Source organism: Chelonoidis abingdonii, chromosome 1 (genome assembly GCF_003597395.2).
Source record: "Chelonoidis abingdonii isolate Lonesome George chromosome 1, CheloAbing_2.0, whole genome shotgun sequence".
NCBI classification, from domain to species: Eukaryota; Metazoa; Chordata; order Testudines; family Testudinidae; genus Chelonoidis; species Chelonoidis abingdonii.
Window position 1 is genome coordinate 71,956,480 of NC_133769.1, and position 27,213 is coordinate 71,983,692.

A 27,213-nucleotide genomic window follows, 5' to 3' on the forward strand; every position below is an offset into this window, starting at 1 on the left:
CTTAACAACTTTTCAGTCAGGAATAAAATAACCACCACACCCACAGAGAGATATATAACACTAATAAAAATGTATACAAGTATCTCCAATGACGTTCTCATTGGATAAGGAATGTCTTGATTGGGGGAAAGGAGAAACCGATGGGTTAGTGGAAGAATGCAGGAGACTGACAGAAGAATGGGAGAAAAGTCCCAGATGCAGGGCATTCCTGTTCAGGGCCAGGAATCTTGCTTTCCAGTTAAGCACACTTGGAGTCTGATCCTGCTCACATTGACTTCACTTGTGCAGGAACGAGGATCTCATGCTTTCTCAGTTGTGGGTGTCATATTTGGCATAATTACATGAGAAAAGTGAAAAAGCACCATTATTTGTTCAGATTAAATTGAAATCAGAGGAGTGTGAGTGTAAGTATTGTAGGTAAGGATAAGAAGGCAACTTTTAGGGTAGAGTATCTTTAAGACCAGCTTAAATGGTTTACTGTTAAATTGACAGTTTCTATTTTGTATAATGACTGTAATCACTAATAAGATCAGGCAATTATATACTAATGTTTAACTCACATAATTCTGAAGACAATTAAATAATTGGAAATAAGATTCTGTGGTGTTACATGCAGTTTTTACTGTTAGAATGCTTTCCATCAGACTCTCAGAGAGATGAATGTTAATCAAACACATCCAAATGGTTTCCTTGTGATTGAATAATTGTATTTTTACCATTCGACAGTGCAGTACATTATAATGTAAAAATCTGGCATCTTTTTCTCCTTTATTTCATTTTTTGTGACTTTGTTTTGACTGTATAGTTTTTACCTCTAAGTCATGAATTTAGTCTTTGGGCAGGTTAAGAGGTGGAAGCCCTCTATTATGTCGGTAGAACATAGGAGTCTCTGAACTGCTGTATCAGGAAATCTCAAGTAACAGTTTTATGTTGTATGAGGATATTATTCTCTGCCCGTAATAACAAGCACTTCTATTTCTACAGCAATTTCCACATAATCAAACATTGACAAGTACTTTACAAAGAATTTAATTAAATAGATAGTGGAATAACTGGATGCACCATACACAGTAGCTATTATATATTCAGCAGCTCACATTTTGTGTTTATTACAAAACAGTCTCTAGCAGTACAACATGTGAAAGATCTTTCTATCAAAACATAGGCATCATCACCTTTTTTGCTGTTGTGTTAAGTCAAGAGAGAACTGTGTCTCACCCTGTTCCTTAAAAAATACAGAAAGAATTTTATGGATGGCAGCTTCAGCATCACAATATGCCTTCCCAGATTTCCTATTGGTGTAATAAGAAGTAAAACCAGATTCTTTTGTTGGGACTTGAACCTGAAACACTGTGGCTCCTGAACCAAATGTTTAATTTACTGAATTCCCTGTTATAGATATGGATTCTTTTCTTATGTCACAAGATCAAGTATATACTGGAAGTTTTATTCAAAGACAATGGCCATGTGAGTAGCAATAGCAAAATCTACAGAATCAAGATCTCCCATTGCAAAATATCACTTATCCATTGGCACTCAAATTTTTTTGACAGAATAGTCTAGTTATCAAACAGCAGTTGCAAACCACCAAGAGGAGGAAGACAATTAAAGAGGTCCTTCATTTTGTGGAGGTGATTCAGAGCTCATCAAAACCAGTGGGAGTCTTTCCATTGACTTCAGTGTGCATTGGATCCAGTCTCTTTCAGTTAGGAAAAATGTGACTGTTTCCAAGCACTGAGGGTGTACCCTATGATAGGTTAGATGTTTTACTACCATGTCCATGGGCTTTGAAAGACTTCTGAAATTACCCATATTACGGTGGGAGGGAGTACACAGAGGCACCCAAGAGTATTAACATAGCAATATTTTCTGGAAACCAATGTGGCCCCCAGACACTCTACTGTTATGTTAACACTTTGTCAGTCCCATAAAGCACTTACGCACATGCTTAACTTTTAACATGCAAGTAGTTTGAGGCTTCATAAATGCTTTGCTGTCCTGTCATTAACAATCTACCTGCTGCTAGCAATGCAGTTAGTTCTCCAATAGATTGGGAAGGTCTGGAAGTCAATATTAGTTTTGCTATTGACTTCAGTGAGGTCTGGATCTCACCACTCTCACTGGGATCTCACCCAGGATCTTTTGGTTTCTCTGTTTTGGCTCAGTTGTTTGTACCTGTAATTAAAAAACATTATCCTTATTCCTTCATTGCATGATGGCCAGAGATTTGTCATTTCTCATGTCAATTATAACTAACTGCAGTGATTCCAAATGATCTGTACACTTCAAAATATTTCAGAAAAATGTCATTTTGAAGTTACTGAAGCAGCTAGGTCTAGGAGTATTGACTCACACTTTTTTGTTTGTTTAATGGTAGAGCTTTTGTTATTACAATAGCTACTTCTACATACCGGTGAAGTTTCTGTGTGACCTGGTGCCTGGGATATACCACATTGAGAATGCCACACTCAGGGCAGACTGCAAGAAATAAGGCATATCATCCCCAAAACTGGTGGTTTACTCTATAATTAGGGTTACCAAACCCATAACAAAAGATCTTCTGCAGTGCCACACTGGTTAAACAGAAGCCAAACGCAGTCTTCTTGAGGCATTCCAGCCCTTGGCTCCCATCTAGATGACCTAATCTAATATAGTAAGATGACCCAATCTAATGTAGTAATATAGAACCCATTTCACCAGGTTCTTACTGATCTCAAAGGATCGGACACTTACCCCAGCTCAGTATGTATTTCAGATTTTACCAAATATCACACTGTCAACCAGTCTGAAACTAACTAAAGATTTATTAATAAAAGAAAAGAGGAGAGTTATAAATGGCTAATAGGTTATATACATACAAATGGTTACCAAGTCCTTGTATCAGGTTTGTAGCAGTGACGGAATAGACTGCTGATTTGCAAAAGTCTCTCTGGTAACTTCCAAAAGATTGGAAAGTCCTCAGTTCATAGTTCAAGATCCTTCTTTCAGCTGTAAATCCATAGTCCAGAGAATTAGAGCAAGAAAGAGGCAAAATGGAGATGTTTCAAGTGGCTTTTATATCCTCTATCATGTGCCTGGAAATATACTGTCCCAAACAAAGCCCACAGCCCAGGTGCCTGGGAAGTTACTGGCCCAACATAGTTTGCTGAATTGCAGGGAGTGGCCATTGAACCCCTGCTGTTTAAGGCATCCTCAGGAATAGGTGTCTGGATAGGACGAGTTTCTTCAGTGGTCCATTATGAGAGTGGCATGTCCTTGATGTGCCATCAACACATAGCTGTCTAGCCCTAATGTAAATTCTGTCTGGGGTGTATCAGCCAGTAACAAACATGTTTTAGATACAAATATGTCATCAATGTTCATAACTTCAAATGCAAATATGACACATACATATAAACAAGATAATCATACTTAGCAAATCATAACTTTTCCATTGATACCTTTGTTCAAGATTTGTTGCAGGTGGAAACTGTAAGATATGAGAGAACAAATAATTAAGAATGAAAGAAAACTATGCTTATTAAAATGATTTTTATAGATAATATTGTAAGGGGAGAACTCAAATGTACAGCTTACTTTTTACACAGATGTTATTAAGAAAAAACACTCCTAATTATGGTTTATAGCTTTTACTTACAAACTTTAGAGCATAAGAGCTTCCACAAGCAAGTTAAAACACATTTTGTTCTGTTTCTAGATCTATTAGCTGTGCCTAAGCATCCGTATGCTGCTATGGAGAACTGGGGACTAAGTGTTTTTGTGGAGCAAAGAATACTGCTAGATCCAAGTATTTCTTCCATATCTTACTTACTGGATGTCACCATGGTTATTGTACATGAACTATGCCACCAGGTATGAGACATGCAATCAACTATGAGAATTTGGTACAAGCCTGAGAGATCAAATGTATTCTATTTCAAAGCTGATATGCTTACACAAATAACTGCACACATTTGTTATAGCTGTATTGAAAATAACTTGGAGACGTCTAAGATATGTCACTAAAATGCAGAAAAATCAGATACAATGCAAAAGAGCAAATGAGTGGGAATGAATAAACTTTCTGATGTTGAGTTTAGGTTGTGAATGCTGCCACCCACTAGCCTCCCTGGATTCTGTGTTCAACCAATATTGTAGCAAACTTGTCCCTTTCCTCTGATTATTATGATGGTGCTGTGTGAATATATATGGTAAGTACATTGATAGCCATATCAAATGATTTATTACAGCACTGTAGCAGATTTAGGTTGAGTTGATGTTCATGTCAAAATATGGCTTGGCTGAAATCATTTTGATAGTTCCCTTTTCCTAATACACACATACTTAAGAAGCAGTATTTTTTTATTCTGCCACTGACCCTCTTTCATAAATGATGGATATTTTGTCTCTGTGTGTATTGAAATTCTTATATAAATTAGGAAACTTTGCAATAAACCCATGTTACAATTTATTTCACATTTCTCTTTTCCATCTTCTTATCTCAAACTATGCACATTACGAGTGTTCAGTAATATTGAATTGCATGCAAATGTTATTAAAGAACTGTGCTACAGGAACAGGAAACCCTTTCTTGTGCTGGTAACAAGCGTAATAATAGCCTCTGGGTTAAAGTGAATGAAATCCTACTGTGTAATCAGCGTGGCTTACATCTGTGACTTTACACAGGATCTTTTAAAAAGCAATGCACATTCTTAGTACTTTTTCAAAATAAAAAATAACATTTAAATAGTAACTTTGTAATGTGTATTCTGCTAAGTAAACCTGGAAATTATAATGTTTAGTTCATATTCGTGTTTCACATTGAAAGTGTAGGTAAAAATTGAGTCCTCAACTAAAACATGATGTGCTTCTTGTAGCTTGTTGCTGATATAAACTCAGTATGATCCTTTACTTTGTAACAAATTCTTTAGATAGTACAATAAAGCAGTAGACAATAGAGTGTAAAAATCATAGAACCTTAGAAATTAAGGATAGAAAACACATATTGGGTCATCTAGTCTATCCCATCTGTTAGTATATGATTCCTCCCTATGGTACATTTTCTAATACTTTTTCCAGTATTGTTTCAAATGTTTGAAATCATAGAGTTCCCGTCGCTGCCCTTGAATACTAGTCTACAATTCAATAAATCTCAGTGTTGTAAATTATTCCCATATAGTTAGCTTAAATTTTCCTTTTTCTTACATTCGTCTGATTACTTCTAGTTTTCCCTTGTGCCACTTTAGATAGTTTGCTCTCGTTCCAAGCTGATCCGTACGTAAAATGTTTGTAGCAAATTATCACATCAACAATTTGCCAAGTTTATTGGCCGATTCTCATTTACACTAATGCCAACGGGGTGAAAACTGCATTTGTTTACGTTAAGGCCCCGCTTACATTGCCAGAGTGAGGTGAAGGTGGCCTTCGTGTAAATGAGAACAAACCTCTATATGTATTTAGCTCTTTTACCCTTTCCTTATAAATCTTTCCCTCCAGCCCACATTATTATTTGTTGTTTTATGATAGTGGTGCCTAGAGACACCATTGTACAAACACACTATAAGAGAGAGTTTCCTGCCCCAAAGAGTTTACAGTATAAGTAGACAAAACAGAAAAAAGGAAGTATTATTTCTGTTTTGTAGATGAGTAACTGAGGCACAGAGAGTATGATTTGCCTAAGTTCAGTGTCTTAACCATAAGACCATCTGTTCTCAGACTATTTATTTTACCATTTTTATTCAGCAGCTTCATTTTGCTTTTTTCTTAGTGTAATCCTTCTGCCAGGTGGAGGCAGCAGCAGCAAGTGCTGATTTCAATAGCTAGGGGTTTCTCTTTGCAGTACAGAACAGAACTGGACTGAATTCCCACCTTGTAATCTGGGAAAACTCAACACCACCCTGGAGTGACTCTAAGAGGTGATGCTTCCCCAGTCACAAGCATTGACTCAGTGTGTAATAAAAGGAAATGTTTATTAAAAAGGTAAAGGGAATTCAGCATTAATTTGGGAAAACATCACTACCAGATTCAAAAGCATGTAAACTTAAGCAAACATGCACTCCACATTATGTTGGTCAGTGTCCTCTGCCTAAGTTTCCCACCTTGCAGTGTGAAAGTCTGAACAAATGTCCCTTTCACATGCCACTCCTCTCTTTTCCTCCACTGCACCCCACTCACAGTTGGTTGAGAGTTCAGAGGTGCATTCACATGAGTCCACCTTCCAACTCTGCAAAAGGGGACATGAGCTGCCGCTGTTATCTCTGCTACCAGTGGCTGATTGCTCCACCTCTGCTGCTATCACTGCCAGAACACATCTCTGCCACTACTATCACTGCTGCTGCTGCTTGCCTCTCACTGCTTCCTTTGCAGTGCCATGTTCGGAGGTCCCCCCACTTAACCGAGCTCTTAGTGATTTCACTGGGTAGCAGGGAACTTCTGTTCTGCTGCCTCTTCATTTTTTTCCCCACTGAAACACTGTTCCCATACCAGAACTGCTCATCAGTGATTTCAGCTCTGGTAATCACTGAACAGAAACAAGGACTCTGAATTGAATCCAATCAGCTCACCTTTAAACACTGGAGAGGGACAGGTTAAATGGTGTCTAGGACTCTTTAGGCAGCATCCACACCAATAGGTGGGAACACTCATACCCATCCCCTCTCATCTTCAGTGAGATCTCTACCACTCCTTAGCAAGTGAGGTTCAGTTTAGAGTGACCCCCCTCAGTCAGGGCATGCTAAGTGTAGTTCTGCTGCTTTTAGTTATACAATAAGAATAATATTTCATTACCCCTGCATTCAGTGCTAAAGTGAATTGTAAACCAAAACCAGCCAAAACTGACCACTTTGGCAAAGCATGTCTGTCTGCTGAACACCTAGGCAGAGTAGGTGTGTCTATGCAATAAGATCTGCTCCTAAAGTCTTTTCCCCCAGTGCATCACTAGATGTCTGGGGAGAGCTCATTCAGACCTGCTTATATTAGTATATTCTTAGGTCTCGCAGAGCACTCTGCACAGCTCAAGATGGCACACAGTCGACACAGAAGCTGCAAAATACCCTTTGGCCTGCATGAAGACGTTCTTCAACTGAGTTCTGTTAATAATTCATTGCATTTCACAGTTTTTATTTTGAGTAAGTTCTTATCCCCATTTTGAAGATAGGATACCTGAGAGGAAGCACAACCTTACCTCTGGCAGACTTAGTAAAAGCCACATCTCTGACATGGCAGACATAAGTCTCATCCACTTAGCCGCTTTGCCTGATAGAGTGGATGTGCAAGATCTGTGTGCTTGGCTGTGCCGTTTATAGCTACTAGACCACATTCACCCCCAGAAGTAGGAATCCTGATCCCCAGTGTTCAGAATATTTTTCTACCTCTTAGGTAAGCCACTGGGAAAGTATGCTCTATGTCATCTTCTAATGGCTGAGTTGCATAGAGGTTAACAACCAATTGCTGTTACCAGATTTGTGCTTCAGAGCTAAAAGTCCTGTGTTAAAATCGTGCTGATAACCTGCACTGAAAGGTGGCAGGGGTAAACATGATGGAAGTTACCTTTTTCAGTTTTCTGTTTTCAAAAAGCTAAGCAAATGCATTTTAAAAAAAATCTCTTAAAATAATGTGAAGTTTACAAAACTAAGCACTCAAAAATTAGGAAATGCTAGAATTAAAATGGTCTAAGCAACCTTAGTTGGGTCCTCTTTTGCATTTATACACATCTTTAATTACGTGTCCTCACACTGTGCTGTCCTGTGCTGTCATTCAGTTTTGGGGATGGACAGTGAATTGAGGCAGAGGGTTTTAGAAAGAAAAATATTTCCTTGTATTTAAGGCACTGGACTGTGATCCAGGAGAAGTCACTCTATTTCTGTGCTCTGCCATTGGCTTCTGTGTGTTGCTTGGCAAAACTGTCATAATACGTATGCATAAGGGGAGCTGATTAAGATTCCATGGATAACTTCACTTCTCTCATTTCCTAACTTTTGATTGTTTGACATTTCAGACTTCCTGTTCTTTTAACATATTTTTGTATATAATTAAATAAATGCATAACAAGTGGAAAAATACGTATTGTTCCCACACAAAACATTTGCTCCAGATCCAAAAAAATCCATCATCTGAGAAAGAATCATACTGATCACAGGTCATGAACAGGAAATTAATCAATAGCACAGATATTGATATCAATTTAAGTTAGTTGCCCACCATCACATACAAATATAATATTATTAAAGAAGTTCAAACAGGGTAGGTGACCCATAATATTTAAATAGTACAGATTGGTCAGAATCGCACCCTTTGAATAGATGAAAATCAGTTGAATTCAAAAAATATAATATCTGATGACAATTGATCAAAATGATCAAATACAAAACAGAATATAATAACTGAATAATTTAAACAGAAACATATATCAGAGGAAGGAAAGCAAAGAAAAATCCCCAAACCACTATGAATGTTCAGTAATCATAAAGGAAAAAGAGAAAAGAAAGTGTGCTTCCAGTACACATGTAAGAAGTACAGAGAGCCTTCCCCACCCTTATTAAATATATTCTCAGCACTTTTCTTATCTCAACCAGTACATACTAATCTCTTCCTCCAAAAGTCCCACAAATAATCATCTTTGTTCAATTCAAGCAGTGGCAATATTCTAATAAAAAATTAAATTGCCTCCCTCTGATTAAATCTCATTCTATCTTTTTTCTCCTGATCATTTCAATTTAAAAATTTGTTCAGTACCCACAAACTGTGGGATGCTAATAGGATAATGTTTTCCTGTCAGGCATCTAACAACTGGAAAAGTAGTATCACCTTCCTACGTTTGTGTTTATTAATTGGTGTTTTTAGAGGTCTAGCGATCTTTCTGACATTTGACAATCCACAAGAATGTTTAAGAAAATACATCACATTTCATATAAATATCACGTGTTATTTTCATTCCTATGTAAATATTTCTTTATTGGATGATCAAAACTGAGTACCTGTAATCCTGTTATTGCAATTATTACTTGATAAACAGGAAAAACTCCCAGTAGTAAGACTGGTTAAAAAATGAGATGCTGTATCATGATTAATAATGTTTTGAATATATTAGAAAATATGTTTCTGCTTTATATATACTTTTACTTTTATGTTTCTGTCTTTTATATACTTTTACTTTTACTTTATTTATACTTTAATCAATAACATCCCAATGTTTCTAAAATTTTATTAATCCATCCTGAATTATAAGAAAATATGTAATGGTATTTCAGTATTATCAACTTGAACCCAACCCTAGGGTTTTTTAAACAAAATCTCCCTCCTATTTCTAATACTTGTTTCATATTTGCTGGATATAAATATGAATATGAATATAAGCCTATCACTCATTATTTCATCCTTTTTCATCATAAATTGTTTGTGGTCAAAATATATTCCCTTAAATCTCCAGAGTTTGGGACTTTGTTATGTGTGCATATGGATCTCCAGTGTGTTTTTTGTCTGTCTTTTTAACTGTAAGTTCTTTGGGACAGGGACTGCCTTATTGGTCTTATAGATAGCTAAGCATATCGTCGGCATTTATGTAAATAATAACAAGAGTAATTGATCAGTGGGTTTCTGTTAACTGTTCTCCTAATTTCACTCTCAGTTGGCATAAAACATATGATCAAGATCACTTTTTTCAACCCCAGCTGCAGTTCTCTTCCTAGATCTTCATTACATTTATCTTCACTCATTCAGGTGCTAGCTATTGGCTGCTGAAGCCCAATACTGCCAATCTGGTAAAATTAATCTCTCTTTGGTATGCACTTGGGTACTGCCTCCTGTGTTCACTACACCCACAATCTCCAGTCACAGCACTTATACCTGTCTCTATTCCACCACTATTCCTTTTTCATGAATAGTGATGCACAAATGTAAGGCAGCTCATTCATACCCCAATGATAGTTTCCAAACAAACTCATAGTTTTGGAAGCAAATAGATGACTGCCCAATTCTTTTTTTTTTCATACACTCACCGTTCTAATTGCAGCATCAATAGCTGATTCTGTAATCTCACATGAATCATTCTCTCTCTAGAATATCCATTTGCTGTTCTGTCTCTGTTTATTTTAATAGTTTGTGACCACATGCAAAGTTCAAAATTATCTCTTATGTTAGCTTCACCTTATTTTCTAATTGCATAAAAAAATTACCAGTGACGTTTACAGAGACAGACTTTGGTTATTCATTCAGAAAAAAATACTTCAGAGACATTGAGATATATTTTCAAAGTAGTGCACAATGATTTACTCATTCAACTCCCATTAACATCAGCAAGTATCACACAGTCAAATACTCATGCACCATTGTAAAAATGGGCTCCCAATGTTATTCCAGTGAACAAACTTGATCTGAATAGACTGTCTTACAGAAAGCGAAAAAGGCTAAAACTTGGGAGATCTAGGTTCTGTTCCTAATTTTCCAGAGATGTCTTGTACAACCTACTACAAGACACTTAATGTTCCTCATCTGATACTTACCTAACTCACAGGTAAAGCTTAGTTCATTGGTATTTTGTAAAACATTTAGAGATCTTTGTATGGAAGGTGTGATATAATTGTAAAATATTGTCATTATTATTAATAATAAACCTAGTAATGGTGGTTTTGTGTACAAATCACACATATGTAAACAACATTTTATGTTGTTTGGTTGGACTTTCCTTGTAGTGGTTTGGTGACCTTGTGACTCCAGTATGGTGGGAAGATGTATGGCTAAAAGAAGGTTTTGCTCACTATTTTGAATTTGTTGGGACAGACTACCTCTATCCAGGCTGGAATATGGTAAGTGCATGCTATTTCATTAGTTTGGATACTCCACTGAAAGGTTGTTTTCCTGTTATACTCCTGCTTATGTTACAGTCAGGGTCTGCTGAAGAATACCAAATAGCGTGAGCAAGTATCAGATGTCCAATAAAGCAAAATCAGTGGGTGTGAAATCATTTCATATCATTCCAAGAGTGTAATCTGCTATTTATTACAAAATGAATAAGGTCTTGTGTATCATAACCAAATGTTAAAATAACTGCCACTTTTCCATTCAAAGACATTTCATACTAGGGTAGTAGTGATTGAACACCAACCATTTCTGAAAACTATATATTAATGAAAGATCTCGATAGTGTTTTCTGAGGTTCTCAGAACATTGCATTTTTAGTTATAACAATATAAATAGAGAAGGAAGATTCAGGTAAGTCATACATTGAAACTGAATATATTACTGCAATATTATGCTTTTTCTAAATTATCTGTTATGGTATTGTTGTTTTGGGCATCTAGCAGTCTATGTTAATCTATATACTGAAGACTTAAAGGGTGGAGCATAGTTTGTCACATGCATTCATATGCCTGTAGTTATAGGATCAATTTCTGTCTTCTGAAACGTGTAGCAACCATTGGCCCACTGGTGAAAGAGCCAGGAAGTACAAGTTGGGTCATCCCTTTTGAGTCACTCTGTTTGCAGATCAAGTGCCTAGGTCATTCCTACTTATATCTTATTTTATTCTTGAATATCAGAAGGTGCAATACCTTGACCACTTAAATGGTAAGGAAAGGTAAAAGTTAGTGAGAGTTACAAGCGTAAAAGAGGAGATACTTTCCCCGTGAACATGTTCAAAGTGTCTGTTTATTTTGTAATGTCCCAAGAATGAATTCTTTTATTCTTTGTAAACTTGCCTCTCTTTTGAGCTGATAGTATTAGGTATCATTAGGTGACAATTTTTTATATCTATACAGCTTGTGGGATAAAGATTTTCAAACTGAGATTTTGTAATTTGAATGTTTTCATTAAACTCATGCACATTAACTTCTAAAATTGTTTTGTCACTTCTTGAATTTAGCTCCATAGTTTTAGTTCACTCATTTTTTGTGAAGTAAATCCAAGATGTAATAATCAAGAATTAAATAAACTACAAACTCTTGAATAATTGTACATGGGAACTCTTTGGGTTTCTGTCTGAAGTCTGATTTCTTTATTCTGTGCCATGTTTAGTGTGTTTTGGTGTAACATTTCTGATTTATAATTGTATTATTAAAAAAAGCAAAATAAATCTATACCTGAACTGACATCTGCCTCACATAGGTAAGCTTGTTGGGTTCACCCAGCTTTGAGTGTAATAAAACTCATTTTCCTCCTCTTTTTGAAGAACACATATTGAATTACAATATAATCATTCTAATTATAAATGCAATGGAATCTGGCAGCTCTTGATGATTTTAGCAGAGGGAATTGTCATAGACTACAGTGTTCGCACACTGTTTTTTATCTTTGAATCATCATAGTCATTTGTTCTCCACATAATCACTTTAACAAATCCAGAATAATTTTGCTTTAGAAGTCATCTTGAATGGAGAATATTTTTTGAGAATTCCTGTGGAGTGAATGTAATGTTCAGTGTTATGCAAATAACATACAGGAGAACCAAAAGGCAAGTGGGTTGAGCAAAGTATGACAGTTAAACCTTGGAAATCAGAAACATGCAGTGCATGAATTAGAATTAATAACAGCAAAATGGCTGTGCCTGGAAAATATCTATCTGTCAAGTTATTTTAAATGAAAAAGGAAGGTTGAAAAACTTTTCATGAGGCTTCTGATATCATTAGCCTTAGATACCAAAATAACCATACTGACATCTATATAGTTAGAAAACTGGTGGCAAGATAGAACATATAACAAGTTAAACAGTACAGCATCCTACTGTGGTGTTTTTTACAGACTACAGTGGGAATTAATAATCTGATGTTTCATTCTTTTTATAAAGATGGTAGGACTAACAAGCAAGGGTTGGCTACAACTATCAGATTTTGGTGTTCTGGTTGTTTTTTGTTATCAAAGAAGAGTATATGTGCTACTAAGATTATTCTGATATCTAAAAACCTAAGCAACAAATAGAAGCAATTAGCAAAAGAAAAACTACTCCAAACAACTCCATTTATTCAAAAGTGAAGAAGTACACATTACAAGCTATATTAAATCAGTTGCAACACCAAGAACCTTTAGCACTATTTCTCATAATGATGTTACTTAAATAGCCAGAGCAACAACATAGGCGGCTGCATGCAGCTGCATCAACAGTAATTCAGACCTGTGAAATATGCATAAAAGGTTTCACTGCATATGATCACGCAAGGCTTTGAGAGTGATTTGCATCAGGAAAGCCAAAAATAATATAATAAAATCCAGTCTCTTCCCAAAGAATGGGGAAAGGTAGAAAGTTGACCTGCTTTTACAATTTTGAAATTTTGCTCTTGTAATCCTCCTCTGATCCTCAAACCTTGGGGACTGAAGTATCAAATACTACTCCCTTCCAGTTTGTTACAGAATATGCTATCATATCTCTTTTTGAACTGGTCTAGGCACCAATAAAAGACTAAGGCTGGTACATATTGTTAAGATAGCCTTAGCAATGGTATGCATTAACACTCTCTACTGCTTAGCCCTCAGTTAACACAGGAAACCAAAGAATTTTTATAGGAAATAACTTATACTTTTTAAATTTACAATTAGTAGCCAATTTCTAATATGACTTGTCATCCCAGGGGTTAAAAACAGGGAACCAAATCAGTCTTCCAGTGCTGCCATATTTTCTGTGTAATCTTACAAAGCTTTTCAAGCAGAAGCCCTCTCCTACTTCTGTATATGTTTGCAAAGATACCTCAAAATTAAATGATGCCTGTAACATACTTCATCACCCTTCTATTAAAAATTAAAAAGTGCTAAATCAGGGCTTAAATCTCATATGTCTATTGTAATACTAAATCATTGCTATAGTTCTTTCATTGAAATGTAATCTCATCATCCCACGTGTCATAGATACTGATCAGATGGGCTTCAAGGCAGGAAGGTAAGTCTTAGCTTTAGGAGAAAAAAATACATTGTTGTGTATTATCAATCGTTCATGGACCATCAGCATAAAGGCTCCACCTATAAAAAATCATGGAGTCAAGAAATCTCTCAATCGAGTTCCATATACAAGGTCTGAGTCCATTCCTTCACTTTTCTTCCTTATACTTAATGGTATACAGCCATAATCCTGCCCTACTCCTTCTCTTTCTTACTCTGCTATGACCTGTCCTTCTAGACCCAAGATCAAAGAGAAGACAGATGAAAGGAAAGAAGAAGGAAGCAGAATTGAAGAGGGGGAAAGGATAAGATCTTGCAAAAGCAAGAAGATGGGCAAAGAGCCCTTTGCATCTTTCAGAGATCTATATAGGGAGATGCCTAAGGGGCCAGCTGGGTCACCAGTCTTTATAGGCTCTGAGATTGGATTTGTCAGTCCATCTTGTTACAGACCTGGCTGAGTCCCCCTAGTTGATGGTCGCCAGTCTCCTCGAATGCAGACCTCTTTTCTGGCCCTCTTCCTTGGAACTCTACAGTCCAACTGCCCTTGTCCCTGAAGCAAGTGCTTTCACATCCTAAGCCTCTCCAGCCACTTATGCATGTCCCTCTCCTTCTCCCACCTGCCCCTACCAAGCTCCACCTTGCTATGGAGTGCAAGTAAAGTAAAGAAACAAGCTTTGTATAGGCATTCCTAAACGTGCAGTAACTTTTACTCTCAAAGCATAGAAGAATTATAGTTCTTTAGGAAAACAACAAAACACTCTCTGCTCTCTACCCTGAGGCTTTGCTCACCCCTTTTTGTGAATTCTTATGCCCTATCCATGTGTCAAGTGGGTAGGCTTCTTCTGTCTTCTGCATCCGTACAATCCTCCTGATATCTGATAATGGTCTGACATTGAGAAAAAGGGGAGCCTGGAGCAGATCCTGTCCTTAAATAAGGTTTCTTCCTCTTTTGTTCAGGTGACCAACTGCTCACCTTTAGAACTCCCATCAGATGGTTAGTCAGGAAGTCCCAGCCCACTTGGAGTCCAAACTGGGCAAATCAGTTTCCTTCAGCCTATAGCAAAATCATTGTCCTAGAGGTAGACCTCTGATTGGAAAACAGTCGCAGTTGATGAGTCTTGTGTTACCCATGCAGGAATGTGTCAGGCATTATGATCAGCTGCTCTTGGTCTGTCCTTGACATATCTTGGCAGTTAAAATTACATAAATGGACACAGAAATGTTCTAGTCCATTACACTATTTCCCTTTCTGCCTATGGAGTGGTACCTTTCACGTGGTTTACAACCCATAATCCTTATAGACTGCAAGATGTATAGAAATTTGCCTTCCTTACTGTGTCACTCTCTACCCCAATCTCCTGTTTCTCTCTGGAATCAGGCAGCACAGTTTCTGTCCCCTTCTGCAGCTAGTCAGCCAGCCTACAGTAGCAGACCTGTTCCTTCTCTGCTTCCACACTGGCTCCAGTGGCTCTAGTAAATTCAAACCACCATGTCCTTCCTGCTGAGCATTAAACCACTCAAGACATCTAGCAAAGTGGTGAAAGCTTTCATTTCCCAGGACTGACTTCAGGGTACTCTGGATTATCTCTTTCAGGTTCTGCCTCTTCCCCATACTTTGAATCGGTCTACTCTTCACTTTCTAAGGCATGTCACATCCTGTGTGGACCTGGTCCCCTGGATAGGACTCCATTTGAGGCCTCTAGAATTCTTGCTGTTTAGCCAGGTGTATTCTATCCACCCCTTTGAGGAAACTACTCTCTTCCTTGTCTCCTCCTGTACTATCTTCTTTAGTGTGGTGGGCCTACCTGCTTCACATTTATAGTGGATCTAGCTTTCCATCTCCTCCTCCCATCACTGTCACTACAGAAGCCAGTCTCTCATGTTTAAGAGTCTACTGAGAGCCTTTCTATTAATCTCCAGGAGGGGCTTTTCTTAAACTCCTGTCCAGCAAGGTGCTTCCTTGATCATGCTAATCGCAAACAGGCAGATCAGGGAGCTGAGCATCCTCATTATCAGCCCCAATACCTTCAGTTCTTTTCTAAGAAGGTGAATTTTAGCCTGTTGCTGGGTATTATTCCTAAGGTAAACACTGAGTTTCATATTAATTAACCCATTATTCTTCCCTTTTTTGCAGCTAACCCTTTCTGCCTCAAGATATTGCATTTTGAAGTTTTGTTTAATCTCATTGTTGAATGTCCAGAAAGTTGAAACAGTGACTTATGTGATTTTATGACTGTTATAAGAGGAAAACTGCCACTAACATAACTACCGTCTGGGCCAGCATATGAAATTCCTAAAGACTAAATGTGCTGCCATTTCCTGATCAGTGAGAGGTAAGCCTCTCATATTAGAGGTGAGCAAGGCAGTACCAGCTGTATCTGACTGTATCCGACTGTATCCTGGTGTATTTCTGTCATTAACTCCTACAAGTGACATCAGAAGGTCAACCTACCCCTGCTGGGGGTAGTAGATGTAGGCGTCTCTGTTAGCAGTATGACAGAAGCGGGACGAATGACAAGGGAAAAGTACCCACTGGTAATTCCCTTTGACATAGTCCTGTCTTCTCTCATCCTACATTTCGCCCCCCCCCACCCCGCCCCCACCTTCTGAGACAGGTTTGCCACTTCTGAAAGAGAAGAAGGCAGACAGTGACATTTATATATAGGACTTTACTGACAGCTCTTTTACCTCTTCGTTTCATGGTAGGTGGAGCCATCATCCTCTCTGTACTTGAATATTTCTGTTAGTGGGATAGGAGTAGAGGACTGTGACAAAAGGAATTACTGGCATGTAATTTTCACTTTTATCCATCAAACACAAATGGCAAATGCTTTAGCAGTCACTACCTTGCTTGACACTGAGAGAGCATTTCACAGAGCCCAGTGGCCTTCTCCTGCTCCTTTATTTTGTAAGGCTTCGGCTACAGTGACAAATTTATTGGATGAGTCAAGGCATAGTACCTCAGTGTCACGCATTGAATCGTCTTTCTTCTCTGTCAGGTAGCGCACGGGGAAAAGGCAGCCCTCTCTTTCCCACATCTGCTTACTACTTTTTTGGAAACCATGGTCATGTTTGCTGGGGATATTCTCTTTGTTAGAAACATTTGAATGAAGTATCAGAAGTAAAACCTCCATTTTTCATGTGGCTGGTAATCCTTTACTTTCTTTGAGTGAGCTGACGCTATCCTTCATACTGCAGTTCTTCATGCTCAGATGATTCTGCCATTCCTGCAGTAGCTTCATGTTGTAGTAAGTCTGCATACCAACATTTTTCTTTTAAAATGTTGTGATGAGAGAACTTCCTTGAGTATAAAAACAAATATTAATGGGAAATCATTAAACTAAATACCGTTAAACTAAATTCTTAGAGCATCTCAAAGTGTGCTGCTCAAGTCCTTGAGAAATTATCTCAATTGCCTATCATTCTCACTGGCAGGATTAAAAAAATAAATATTGCAATTAGATTTATGCACCTCTCTAATGTACTTTGTCTTAAATTGCCTCTTAAAATGTTTATCTCCCTCAATAAAATGTTCTTAGGCTTTGTTTGATTCACAAGAAAGCCCAGATAAATCATTAACGTTTTCGAAGACGTGGACTTAAGACATGCGTCCTTTTTATTGTTTTATTGTTATTTTGGCATTTCAGACCTCAGCTGTAGTCTGCTTGATCCCTGTAACCCAATGTCAATATCATGCTGGCTCAGCAATGAGAGAGACTTGGTCTCTCTTTTTAAAAAAAAATACCTCCCTTTATCTCTCCTTTTTTGGTTAAAGTCTCCCAGTGCCTCTAAGAAAAAAAGTCATTAATTAATACCACACAAAGTGTGTTTTTTTTCCCTCAGTAACTACTTGCTGAAGTCAAGCATTATATGATTCATATGATATAATGGAAATTCCATATGAAATTATCTAGAAACTCATGTATAATTCACAAAAACAGCAAGGAGTCCAGTGGCACCTTAAAGACTAACAGATTTATTTGGGCACTATCACAGGATATGGACAGGTACATTGCAAGACATTCTGATTACATATTATTAGTCCTTTTTAACCATCACAGTCCAAAAGTTTAGTTTAATTTGCAGCTAAGAAAAGAAATTTCCCATGAACAAATGTTCTTTTCCAATAGAGTTTATAAATGTATTGGCAAGAAGAGTCGGTGTGAAGGATACTACTTTGAGTAGTTAAATTCTGTGCAGCTTAGAGATCAGACATAAATGGGTATACATGTTTATTCAGATGTTTAAATACAGGTTTAGAGAATGTCAAGTTCTCTTCTTGCTCCATGTTATCTGTTCCTTTTGAGGAAAAACATAAAATATCCATTCTTATCAGAAGCTTTGGGTCATGTGATTTCACATCTCCTGAGTTTGGGGTTTGGGTAAACCTTTAATTTCAAAGTGAAACTCTGCTAAAACTGCTGAAGATTGCATTATTTTGACCTGACAACTCCTCTCCCTGTCCTGAGTGAGGATGGGAGCGAAGTTTCCTGGCATCTTACAACTCCTCCAGAGGAAGAAGACTCAGACAGAGACTCCTGTCCCAGCAGGTCCTCTCTGCTTGAACCTGACTGCCCACTTCACCTAAAACCATATTCCAGATGGTAAGTCTGGTTGCCACATAAATAGCTCTATATTTGGTTGCGTGCATATTGACAAATGCTTTATTTGTTTTGTTTTGATATTTCAGCTGTCTGCTCTGATCAATATGGCTACAGTTTTAAAATTGCATACAACATGAAAGCAGATTTTAAAGGAACAAAATCTTGCAAGAATTGTTCCAGACCCACAAAATGGGCTTGATTTACCCAAGACCTGTGCTCTCTCGACCTCATCGCTTTCAGAACCGAAAAGCACGGTTCCTGGAAGTTCAAAATCCTGCACAGTTATGACACCTGGAAAGTGTTCTGATTTAGTGTAATCTTTGGCAATCATTGGCAGGGGCTCTGCTGGAACACCAGCCACAGTTTAGAACTGCTCTCCCAAGGTTGAAATGTTGCCTATGGTCCCCTGAACTGGATGTGAATTCCTCCAGTGGAGGAGCAGCCTGTACTGGCTTTGGAGGATGAATTTAGCACATAGACCCAGCATCATCAGGATAAATCAAGCCTAATGTTTTCAGTGCTGATAGGACTAATACAGGAACAAATATGTGTTCATCCATTTTCCTACTGTGTATGTTGCTGTGGAGACAGCTGCAAGGAGATAACAAGACTCAGAGTGGAAGGTTTTGGGAGGCTTGAATTGGTCATCTTTTTAACCAGTATTTTAAGTGAAGTAAGTAAATATAGGGATATGTTTTTTGTTGTAAAACTCCCCATTTTATTCAAACCTCCCCCTTATTATTTGGAAATTAACTGGAGCAAAGCTGATTTAGTGTATAACTAAATCACATCTATACTTGAGATGTAGAAGGATGAAGAGAAGCAATAATTACAGTTGCTAGGGAAGTCACAAACCCTGAAAATATTCCAACTTAGCAGCAGATACCTGTGAATACATTACCACTGTGCTTAGCTACCTGCACTGGCTCTCATTTGAATGGACAGTACATTTCAGATTCAGAACCATCCATGGGTTTAACTTTAGTTAACGAGAGACGGTGTTTCCCTCCTCAGTGATGAACTCTAACGGCAGCAACATGTCTCTGGAGCAATGGAACTATCAGCCAGTGGGAAAGTCTCCCGTGTGCATGAAATTGATAGAACTCTCATGGGAGCTGGAGCAGGAGTATGGAAGAATAAGAGATGAGTATGAACATGGACCTCTCAAAACTTTTAGAACTAATAAATGCAGGACTTGACTTAGCTTTCCCTCAACAGTTTCCACACATGAGTGCTTTCACACACATACAGATACCACACACACACACAATTAAAAAAAATGCTAATCAAGCCATTTTCCTTATAGTTGGGGAAGAAAGAGAGATTTTTATTTTTATTTTTAAACACTTGGGAGTCGCTCAACCACTATGGTGGTGGGTGGTGTTGGTTAAAAGTATATAGACAAACAGAGATGTTAGTTTTGCCTCTTGTGTTAAATATGGCCAGTGGATCTTTGTTGTACACTTATTTTATGCATCCTTGGGATACTCCAGAGACTATATCCCTCTAAAGTCCAATTTCACCTAGAAATGTGTTGTATTATCTCTTGCAAACACTTCTTTTGACAGTTACCAGAGATCACACAAATCCCCTCCATACTCCTGATGGCTGGAAAAAGTTAGCTATTCTGGAGAAAGTATTGCTGACTAGTTTGACAGGAAAATCATGTAGTGATTTGGAAACCCATATTAAACATTATTCACATAAGTCCCTTAATCTGTAAACCATTTGAATGCCTGTTCCAGAACAAAGGCAGTGCCTTTAATGTTTAGCCCTTTGATCTCTTATGTATAATAATGATCAGTTATGGGTCTTATTGTACCATTCCTATTATTTCTTTTGTTCAGTTGTTGGATGTATTCCAGTGGGTTTTTTAATTTCTTTTCCTCTATTTCATATTAATTTTTGGATATTATTTTTTATGTGACAAGCTCAAGTATTATTTTATTGTCATGCTAACTAACTTATTCCATTGCATTATGTCTCAATAAAGCATTACTGAATAAGTAGCAACAGCCCTCCTTCATTACAGCATTCTTATCCTGTATGCACAGGACTTTGATTCAGCTTTTATGCAGTTCTCAGAGGAGTACCCCTTTACATAAGGAACATAAAGAACATAAGAACAGCCATACTGGCCAGCCCAAAGTCCATTTAGTCCAGTATCCTGTCTTCCGATAGTAGCCAATGCCAGGTGCTTGAGAGGGAATGAAAAGAACACGTAATCATCAAGTGATCCATCCCCTGTCACCCATTCCCAGCTTCTGGTAAACAGAGGTTAGGAACACCATCCCTGCCCATCCTGGTTAATAGCCATTAACGGACCAATCCTCTATGAATGTATCTAGTTCTTTTTTTTAACCCTGTTTTAGTCTTGGCCTTCACAACATCCTCTGGCTAAGAATTCCACAGGTTGATTTTGCATTGTGTGAAGAAATACTTCCTTTTGTTTGTTTTAAACCTGCGGCCTATTAATTTCATTTGGTGACCCCTAGTTCTTGTGTTATGTGAAGAAGTAAATAACACTTCCTTATTTACTTTCGCCACACCAGTCATGATTTTATAGACCTCTATAATATCTCCCCGTTAGTCATCTCTTTTCCAAGCTGAAAAGTCCCAATCTTATTAATCTCTCCTCCTATAGAAGCCATTCCATACCCCTAATCATTTTGTTGCCCTTTCCTGTGCCTTTTCCAATTTTAATATATCTTCTTTGAGATGGGGTGACCAGATCTGCACACGGTATTCAAGATGTGGCCGTACCATGGGATTTATATAGAGGCAATGTGATATTTTCTTTCTTATAATCTATCTAATTCCTAATCATTCCCAACATTCTGTTAGCTTTTTCAACTGCTGCTGCAGCCCTTTCTGTTCAAGGAACATTGTTTCACATTTTCTTACTGTTTAAGATGTAGCATCTTATACATGAAGAAGACTCCTAAAAGGCACTTGCTGTTACAGTCCAAAGTCTATACTAGAAATCCAAGTGAATGGCAAAATTTCACAGACAGAAATACTCTGGAGAAGTATCTTTATAGGCAGATAATGTGCATACCCTACTATCCATGAGGTTCATTTCATTCACAGTCATGCTGCTGGCACTCCAAGCAGCAGAGTCTAAACTCTGCCAACAATCCATTTTACAGATTGCATTTGCAAAAACGGGCATGGTCATCAAGGAAAGAAGAGCACAGAGCCTAGGAGAAAACAGCCGTGGATAAGCTCGAAGAGGTAGAATTTGGAGGAACTTGCTGATCAGAATTAAAAGGAACTATCTCCATGAATCAGAGGGGTAGCCGTGTTAGTCTGGATCTGTAAAAGCAGCAAAGAGTCCTGGGGCACCTTATAGACTAACAGACGTTTTGGAACACGAGCTTTCGTGGGTGAATACCCACTTCGTCGGATGCATGTAATGGAAAGGGAACTATTTCCATGAAGATACATTCACTTAGATGATATGATGATGGATGTCAATGTAAGAATCTGAATAGACCTTGAAAATAAATGAGTTGATGTAACTGAAATGAAAAGCAAACCTGCTGGTACATTCATCTCCTTAACAGCATCTTTTTTTTCCTTTGGACCTCTGCGTCCTCGGAGCATGACTGGATGCTGATGCAGGAGTTGGTCAAGAATGAGAAGGATGCAGTAGGAGGTTGCTGAAGCAATGCAGTCAGTACTTTATTTCTTTCTTCACAAGCACTGAAGGCCTGGGATTCCAGACTTTTGCCATCCACCATTCAAGCAGAGTTTGACTTTGCATCCTGTTCCTCTCAGAGCAGACAGGAAAGGTGGTGAAGAGGAGCATCAGGTTTGGATTGGTGGAGACCATGCATTTGTGGTGACGGAAGAAGGAATCAAGACTCAGTTACTTGTTTTTTGTCTGGCTTTGGAGAAAGGTATAGAATACAATGGTATTACTCAACTTATTTCAGCAACCTTCTGCTGTCCTGGTACTGGCCCTGTAGAGTTCTAACCCTCTTCCAAGTTTCTGCTGTCATCCCTGTTCTACCGTGCAGCCCTGTCCTCATATAGGATAACTAACACTTTCCATGCATAGCTCCAGTTGTCTTTGCAGCATATTTGCACAGAGTCATGCAACAAACAGAGACTAGATAATCTGAGGAAAACTCTGCATTCTTGGCAGTGTGCAGAATTCCACTTTCTTTTTTCTGTACAGGGTTCACAGGAAATGAGAAATTGTGTGCAGTATTTTTTATCCAAGTTGAACGTTCTCAGAAGAGAGTAATCTTAAACTATAATTTGTAATTGTTTCATGTTAAGTCATAGCCCTCTCACCCACCACATTCATAGCTCACTGACCTTATAACATGTTGATTTTCTGCTTGGTTCTCAACTGTGCCTGTTAGCTGCTTCCATGGTCCTATAGATGTCGTGTTGAAACAGACCAATGCTATCTTATTTAACACACTGCAGGGGAAAGGAAAGTCCCCTTTTCTCCAAAATTTAGTATTAATGATTTTGGTGCATTCAAGGTTACTCACAGCTAGGTACAACACTAATATAACTTTATCTAATAGGAGCTATAGTGTTAAAGTAACATGGTAATTAAGCTGATTCCAATTCATACCACTTGTTCCATTTCAGTTTCCTGTTGCCTCCTCAGTCTGCATACCACTTGCCAACCCTAAAATATATTGTATACTTGTTTTTTGTTTGGTACAAGAAGAATGTCAAGAGTTCTAATGTGATTGAAAAGACCTCTTAACGCTCATTAAGATGCAGGCTAACATGTCTGAAAGCATGTTAGATATCTGGCTTGTATCCCTGTTTGAGCTTAAGTTATAACACGGCCAGTTAACATGCCTCAGCAATGTTAGTCTGCTTTAATTCTGACTGACAGGATTCAAAACTATACCTTTTTGGCTTATCAAGATGTGAGCTAAGAAACAAACATAACATTTCCTTTTTACACCTTTTATTCATCTTGTTATAACCTCACCTTAAAATTTCCTAGATTGCTATCTGCTTATCTACTTGATTCAGGGTTATCATAAGCTAATCATGTGACTGACACCCTATTGTCACTTCTTAATGAATTCATACCAAATTCTACATGTTCAAAACTCACCTGAACAAATCTTTGGTAATCATGATTTCCAAACTGAATTTTGGAAATGTGTTCAATCTGGATTAACTAAAATACCTGTGGTTGACGAAACAGTCAGGGAATCCAGTATTGCCTGAAAGTGAGCCAGCTGTGACCAAGAGGTTTATGATCCCTGCACTTTAACTGTTTTCTCCTGAATTCGACTTAATTTCATCCGTACTCGCTCTCCTGAGATGGTGTTGAGTTTTTCTGTTTATAAAGGTACCAGCACCTAACTGTTTATGACTGTAGAAATTCTAAAATGAAAGATAATGTGAACAAGATATTACATTTGCTTTCATAAACTCTACCTAATATGGCTAGCTGAAACACTAAATATGTATTGGGTAATTGGTTTTCTTGTATCCAATGTTTTTAATTGCTTGAATATATAATCAGCTCAAGGTACATTTCTTGTACTTTGATGAATGTTAACATAAAGGTTTATTTCCAGATGGATCTGCATTGAAACAGCTTTTCAGCTGTCTTATAATTTAAATTAACACATTGGTATCAAAACCTTTCTACACATAACATTAAGCTCGGAATACATTATGTAATCATGTGGTTATTTTATCTGTGTATATCAAAGTGACCCTTTAAAAATGCCATGCTCCCAAGAGATCCCTAAGATTATGCCACTAGGTCAACAGCAATTCAACAACTTTTGTAATAGAGATAAACATTAAAATATATCATTTCAGAAAAAAAATTAAACAGTAATTAACAATACTTTTTAAATCACCTTTCTCATTTATACTGGCTTGAAAACCTGAGCAGAAGGAGCTGCTTCCTTTGTTGACAAAAGATTGAGGAGCAGAGGCATCAACACTAATGTAACTTTAAGGGCATTAAATTCCTCAGTTGAAGAAAGTGTCCCCAACTGAACCATGAAAGAGAGTGCTCGTAGTCCACATGTACTTCTACATGGGCATTTAGTAAACTTTACTGTCAGTTTAAATCTGCAGTGGTTCTGACATATATTCATATTTATGGTGGAGATGAAAACAAATTCATACACTGGATATTAATTGGATGGTCACCTATCATTGACTTGCTTTCTAATCTTAAACAAGCCATTTAATTTTTTTGTGCCAGTTTCCCTGCATGTAAAACTGGGCTAATGATATTTCTTGTCTTCATAAAGATGACTTGAGAATTAATTAGATGAAGTCTGTGGAGCACTTGGAGCTTTACAGATTAAATGTACAGTTTGTAGTGGGAACTTGAACAAGTCACTTCACCTCTCTGTGCCACAAATTCTTCATCTGTAAAGTGGTTGTAATTATTTTTACCCACCTTTTTGAAGCATTTTGAGGTCTATGGATAAGAAGAACTCTGCAAATCTTATATCCATTTATTTTTGTGATTGAAAACTTCTTTTTTACTCCAGTAACTTCACTATAAGTAGAATATCACTTTTGTCTGAATTGGCATTTATAATTTTACATGCTTTTAAAATAATTTAATGGTCTTTATTTTAATTTCTGTCAAATAGACTTTCACAGCAATCAAAATCACAAATCAGTGGGTTCCACAGTACACACAATTAAAACTGATTCCAGTTGGTTTTAATTCAGGAATTCGTAGGGGTTACTGTGAATGACAACCAGACCATACAGACTTATTTTAGCAGGTCTGAGTAAGGAAGGCTCCTGAGCTTGTGAGTCTCTGATTGATGTTCATTATTTCCATATAGTCGTAAATGTACTGCTGTCCATGATATTATTGCATGTACTGTATTTCAGGAAAAGCAGAGATTTCTGACAGATGTCCTACATGAAGTAATGCTGCTCGACGGCTTGGCCAGTTCACATCCAGTATCACAGGAGGTGCAGCGAGCCACAGACATTGACAGGGTGTTTGACTGGATCGCCTACAAAAAGGTGGGAATAGTGGATATTTCAGTAGTAGTGTTAGGAGAATATGTTACATTTGTAAAGTTTATGCGCTCTTGGAAAAAGGTACATACTACAGAAATTACTAGATAGGAAACCAAAAATAGTGTGGGATATTTTGGGGTTTACAGGTTAACACCTTCATTGTTAGTAAATTATATAAATAAAGCTGTGAGTTTTCAGAGTTCTGCAATACAGAACCATTATTATATATATATTACTTAGATTGTTGCAGAGTCCAAATTGTGCTAGGTATTTTAAAAGTGCAGAAAGAGGCTCAATCCCTGCCCTGATGGGAATCTAGAGAAAACTCTTAAGGTGTCTCCAATTCCCATTGAAATAAAGTGGGATGGTTTTATTGTTTTACTTATAGGAAAACTTTGCATTTTTTGAGTTAAAGAAATCTCAATGTGAAAGCTCGCTGTTGAGAAGAAGAAAACTGGCATGCATAGAATGATGAGAAAATATGTACTGAAATCAGGGACTGTCTTTATGTATGAGAAGGAGATAGAGAGAGGGTTCTGTATGCCAGAAATGGCATTCAATTGGCACTTTGGGCATTGGAAATAGAATTGGCACAGTAGCCCAGATCATCTGCCCTAGGAGCCCATGTAAACAGACTTTACTCAGGGTTCCTCTGTGAGCAGTGGAATCTTCCCTTTCCCCAGACTCTGGAGCCAATCCACAGCTGCTATTACAGCCTCAGCGTTTCAGTAACCTCTGTGGCTAGTGGACTTGTCTAGTCCTAGATCTACTTGTCACAGCCCTCTCCCTCCACTGCCCTGCCACTGCTCACAGAACAATCCTAAGTGCTTCCATGGACAGAGGCCTGCAGAGAGCAGCTCTGCAGCAAGCAGGGGGTTAATATGCTATTGGTATCCTGATCTATTTTCTGCAACTCAACCAAGCCACTGCCTTTTGAGTTGTACTTGGGGCGTGATCATCCCTTGTATCTGAATATTGGAATAGAACATTTCAGGGCTATCATCTTTTTGGTTTTATAGTATGATTTTTACTGTACTTTTAAGAGAGCATATTTTGGTACATCATTTAATGCAACACAAAGCAACTGGGAAAATTTTCCCTCAGTTACATAGACATAGTTTCTGTTGACTTCAGTGGGGGGTTGCACCCAAGAACTAAGGACTGATTTTTTTCTCTGAATATATTTAATATAAGAGAAACAATTTATATGCCACTGATTCTCCTGTATCTCATTCAAAGACTTTGATGAAGTTCAAATCCTGTTTCCGAATCTTGATAAAAATGATGTTTTCCTCCAGTGATATTTGAGGTACACAAAACAAAAACGGTTTTAATTAAAAAAAGCAGATAAACTCTTTAGTTTAGGTATGAATTACTGAAGATATATGACAAGTCCATTTAGCTTACATCTCTAATCCATTTTCAATCCCACATCAAATGAAGGTAGAGACTTAAAAGCATGAAATAGCAAAGTACCAAGTGGAAAAAACACTTCCAGTCTCCAAATTCTATGTATTAAGTAGTCATATAGAGGAAGTATATTTTTGTAATGTACCTTCAGGTCAATTAATACAGAAACTATATTGTTTTAAATAAATCACATAGTTATCAGTTCATGTAATTCATTTACATGTTAAAATTTAATACGTACTTTGCAAACAGAACATTTTCATGGAAAATGTGATCTTAGACAAATTGTAAAGAATGTGGGCTTTGCAGCCAGTTCATATTCTGGTCAAATGTTTATTCTTCTTTCGAGCAATAGGAGAGGAAC

General features: G+C 37.6%; 1 protein-coding gene across 1 annotated transcript in view; it reads left to right on the forward strand.

Annotated features, from left to right (window-relative positions):
- The window catches only part of TRHDE (thyrotropin releasing hormone degrading enzyme), a 327,679-nt gene that overhangs the window by 152,128 nt on the left and 148,338 nt on the right, over nucleotides 1-27,213 (forward strand). Inside the window, exons 4-6 of the mRNA XM_032767020.2 lie at nucleotides 3,698-3,852; nucleotides 10,668-10,781; nucleotides 25,305-25,442. Coding sequence (XP_032622911.1) covers nucleotides 3,698-3,852; nucleotides 10,668-10,781; nucleotides 25,305-25,442 — 407 coding nt within the window. The remainder of the gene's footprint in view (nucleotides 1-3,697; nucleotides 3,853-10,667; nucleotides 10,782-25,304; nucleotides 25,443-27,213) is intronic.